Here is a 4,921-nt window from a genome sequence, read left to right on the forward strand (position 1 = left end):
CATACATGGGAGCACGGGTTCTATGTTTGACCAGTACAGGATAACGGGACTCCGCCTTAACACACTGCCCTGAAGTCTGTGACCGGCCCCTCCAGCACTTGCCTCTCCTCTCCTTTATCCGAGCCCATCCCCCTGGCACCGATTCACCTAAGCTGGCATAATGGTCTGTCTCCACTTGGAACCTGGCACTTTAAGGCTCCTTGCTGAAATTGATGATGTCACAGATGGGAGTCTTCCATGTGCACATTTATATTCAAATGATGTCAGGTGGATCAGGCATCCTACGGGCATGGGTTTAAAGGACAACGTGATATATCACCATCGAAGGGGGACACTGAAGGCCAATTAGTGGAAGCACATGAGCGCCTCTCCCTTCCAGTCCCTGTACCCGAGACCCACGGGGCCGTGCCAGCTTTGGGGGCACTTTGTGGTTGTTTTTCACTCCCCCTCAACCGTATCTAATTTGTTCCTGGGGTCCGCTGTGCTCCCGAGGCTTTAGGAGGATGTGGAGCTTTGGTGGATGTAGTGGGGGGAATTTTGCGCATCACAGGGGTCTCAGGTATGAGCGTGTGATCTTTGGGGGCATCTCCTCCAGATCTGCGGTGGGGCAGTGAGTCCTGGGTCCAGAGCAGAGCACGGTGGGCTGCGGGTCTTGGGGTGCCTACCTGCTATTGGCAGAGGTCTTGAGCATCCCAACCCTCTGATCCAGGGGTTGAGACGGACCCTCTCCTGAAGCTTTTGGTTTAGACATACGTATGTAAACTGCCAGATCTCTTTGAGGGGCAGCTTCTCAGCTCCCATTGGTGAAGGACCTTGTTGAAGTTCGTGTTTTTCATTGGCCGCTGCCATTAGAAATCCTGGGGGCCTGGTACTAGCATGTGTCTGGGAGTTTTAAATAAAATTTACTTTTCTGACAATTTTAGTTGGTTTTTTTTTTTGGGTGGGTGGCACACCTGTAATTCCCCAGAGGTTACTCTAGGCTCTACTCTCAGAAATTTTTTCCATCAGTGATCATGTTTTCACATGGGATGCCTAGGATTGATCATTTTCACTAAGGGAAGCACCGTATTCTCTTAACTGTCTCTCCGGCCCCACTTTAGTGTCTTTTTCCTGATAAAGAATTTCTGCTCTCTCAAGTTAAGTTGAAAAGTATTTCAATTCGTCACCAGCTCTCTGACCCTGACCAGGCGACCCCGGCTGTTTGGGTGAATATTGCGTGTAAAGGGGTTATTTTTAAAGCAAGAGGTTATTTTTTATTTTTTATTTGATAAGGTAGTTTACTATATTTGATTACATTTAATATTCAAACACTAATCCCTGGTAGTTGGGTTTTTTGATGAGGAGGGGATAGTTCTTTAGGGATCACTTGTACTGTGTTGCACAGAAATTTACTTAGACAGAGCCTGAGTGCTAGTACTTTGGGGAGGGCTCTTACCTTGCACGAGGCCAACCCAGGTTCAATCCCTAGAATTCCAAATGGTCCCCCAAGCCACAACAGGAGTGTTCCCTGATTGCCAAGTTCAAATAGCCCTGAGCACTTCCTGTTGTGACCCAAACATCGAAACACACTCACACACAGACATACATACTCATGATAATTTTGTGAGCATAACAAGGATAAAGTTTTGTTCATGCTGATTCCCTGTGGCAACACCCACGCAGAGCCACTTAGGGGGCTGCGGTTGCTGTGGGCAGCCCTGAAGCTCAGGGGTGCTTAATAATAGGGGCTTCTGGCCTAGGAGGCAGCCCCAGTCTGGGCCCATAAGGACCTTCCTTGGGACCCAGGTTGGAGTACTGGATCTCAGGGCTGCAATATCCTCCCCGTCCACCGAGCCTATCAGTCCTCTCCTGACAGACAGCCCAAATTCTAGCCTACTTTGCATCCCAAAGAGAGGAAGGAGCTTCTGGCAGTGTCTCTCCAAAGTGGGGCTTGACCTGGTACCCCAGAGTGCCTGCCATCAGGACATCTCCGGGCCAAGCAGGAACTTTCCAGGTCAGGGCTAGAGGTCTGTCCTCTCTCTGCCCACCACTCTGATTTCTCCTCCAGGTCTCTGTTTTGGAGCCTAATGCTGATCCTTGGGAATAACAGGCAGGATAAGACCATGCTGAGGCATGGTCCTGGAGGTAGTTTGCATAGAATCTTAGTGATCTTTCTTCTTTTCATAAAACATAAAGACTTTGCTGCATATGCCATCTCTTCAGTCCCTCACTCTCTATTTGTCTTGTGTTTGGTGATCCCCAGACATCCGGGTCACCTGACTAAAGGCAAGAAACAGAAAAAAATTACATTCCTTACTAGAAACGGCCTGGTCAGGAGTCCTTGGAGCCTGGCCCTTTAAGGCCATGGGCGGCGATGCAGTGATAAAAAGAAAAATACTCAGTGGATATTAAAATGATTCAAAATTTATTTATTTCTTTTACCACAGGTCGATTTTCTCCCCCCACACCTCACAAAGATACAAAACATATTCGATTAGGATGGTAACTCAGAGCTGGACTTTACAATTCAGAGTTCCTGTTCCCCGTGGAGATGAGGGGACGTGACAGGTCTTACTAGTAATGTTCTATCAGAAATCAGATGTATTGACGGCAGCTTATCTGTAGTCCATCAGTCCTTTGAATACATACATGTAGGAAAGCATGACTGTCCAACTGCCTGCACCTGAACATATTCAGCTACCATGGACACTACAAACGAAGGAAAATTATGTGTATTCCCAGGTTCGTTTACTGGGATTTTCATGCACCTTTTTTTTTTTTTTTTTTTTTTTTGCTTTTTGGGTCACATCCAGCAATGCTCAGGGGTTGGTTACTCCTGTCTCTGAACTCAGGAATTACCTCTGGTGGTGCTCAGGGGACCATATGGGATGCTGGGAATCAAACCTGGGTCCGCCTTATGCAAGGCAAACACCCTACCCGCCGTGCTATGGCTCCAGCCCCCTCACGTGCCTTCTTTCTGCAGTGATCAGGGTGGGGAGAACGTGCTGGGGGCTGCTGTGATTCAAGGCTGAGCTCCCATCCTCTGAGGGTCCTGAGCAGGATAATGGATTGGTCCTGGAGCCCTCATGAAAGGAGGGGGTGGTCCCGTCGGGTGGAACAGGTGTGGCCCCAAAAGTGGGGGGGGGGGTGATGTTCACCACAGCTAGAGGACCACCTGGCGGTGGGTTGAAGTAGCTGGCAGAGGATTCTTTTTCTGCAGGAAGAGGAGGAGGAAGTGTTCCTGGCAGCCCCGGGACAGGCTCTAGCTCGATCCCAGCACCTGTGGCTCCACCCTTGTCCTTTCCCCACCTCACGTGGAGCCTCCGGCCGTTGACGATCAGCTTCTTAAAGGACACGTCAGCAGCCACCTCTGCAGCCTGCCTGGTGACAAACTGAACAAGAGCACACTGCAGTCTCTGTGAGACAGTCACCGCCCGGGTCTCTCCAAACTGAGAGAAATGATCCCTCAGATCTGTCGCAGTCACGGCGTCTCCCAGACCACCCACATAGAATGTGGTGATAGTCTTATCCTCGGGCGGGTCCAGACTGGGCATCGTTGATGCCCGTGTTAACAGTTTGTTTGCCACAGGGTCCTGGACCCCATAGTACCGGTCTTGAATATTCTGATGAGCAAGGGGGTCATCTGGACCTGTGGGCTTCTCGTGTCGGTACGGACACTCCTCTCCTCTCTTACACTCTCCTTTCACCCAGAAGGAGCAGATACGGGGGCGATTTCTTTTGTAATAAGGTTTCGTTCGTGCCAGCTTGAGAAGCGTATTCCTGGGGCCGGCGGGTTTCCTGAGCACGCCGACAGGCCGTGTTCCATCTGAGTTAGAAATCTCTCTCCTCACATTCTGCATGTGGTACTCCTTGTTAACTTCTGACTTGGGCAGATCCTCCTTCAATGACAGCCCTGCGTCACGAACCTGAACGGGCAGGCCGTACCTCAGGCCCAACAGGCAGGTCTGACAGACGTTCTTTAGTTGGCTGCAGGTCTGGCACACTTGGGTTTTCTTGAAACGCATGCAAACTCCAGGACACCAGCGAAATACTGTGAATGGTCTGGCACAGATCTTGCATTCCTTCCCGTACTTTTCTTTGGTCATCCGGACATACGGGTTTTCTCCAAGACACGTCTGGCACAGAATCGGGAAGTCCTCGACCTCCCAGTCCTGCCTGTTGGGTGCATTGAAGCCCAGCGAGGTCATCTTGAGTGTGTCCAGAGATGGCGGCAGCTTCCTAGTCGGGACGGACACCAAACACCACAGTCCTGTCAGGCCCGAGGCCGGCTCCCAGCTGCGACGTCTTATTCAGGGCCTTTGCGTCTTTCCACAACAGAAAGAGAAAAGCAGCAGCAGAGGGCTCGGGCAGGACTCAAGCGTCCTATGCTGGAGAACTGTCTCCCAGGCCGGTCAGGCGACGGGCGGGTGGATGAAGGATGGGGGAACCGAGGAACAGGGCCCCAGGCTTGGCGCTGTCAGGTGATTTCTCTCCTCCCCAGTGTAGTCCAGTTGTAGTTCTGGTTGTAGTCTTGGTCGTGGTCCCAGTCGTCACAGGTCCATCATCCTAGTCTCCTCGTAGACCCTGAAGTCCTCTGGTTGCAGCCATCCTCTTCCTAGTCACCATCTTCTCTCTGTCTTCTAAGTCCTCCCGAGTCCAAAGTCTCAAAGTCCCTCCTCTGCCCCTTTCAGCACAGTTTTATAGAACTCGGGAAGGGTGGGGCTCACCTAGGGTGGGGTTGAGCATTAGCATAACGGAGACAAGGCCACACCTTCAGGGGAAGTTCTGGGAGATCAACCCAAAGACAAAATCTCATCTGAGGGTTCAGCCTTTCAGATTACTAGGAGACCCAACTCAAGGCTGGGGCTTCATCCAGGGTGTGTTGCTTTCTCCTTTCCTCAGCTAATAATTTAAACAATCATAGTCAGTTTCTAATATTTCT

General features: G+C 50.8%; 1 protein-coding gene across 1 annotated transcript; it reads right to left on the reverse strand.

The window, feature by feature from the left end:
• Positions 1 to 3,001: 3,001 nt before the first annotated feature.
• Positions 3,002 to 4,187, reverse strand: LOC129399800 (pre-mRNA-splicing factor RBM22-like). Its single transcript, XM_055121172.1, is given in 2 exon segments — positions 3,002 to 3,125; positions 3,127 to 4,187. Coding segments are annotated over 2 exon segments (1,185 nt in total).
• Between the last annotated feature and the right edge of the window lie 734 nt (positions 4,188 to 4,921).

The sequence above is a fragment of the Sorex araneus genome, chromosome X, assembly GCF_027595985.1.
Source record: "Sorex araneus isolate mSorAra2 chromosome X, mSorAra2.pri, whole genome shotgun sequence".
Taxonomy (NCBI): domain Eukaryota; kingdom Metazoa; phylum Chordata; class Mammalia; order Eulipotyphla; family Soricidae; genus Sorex; species Sorex araneus.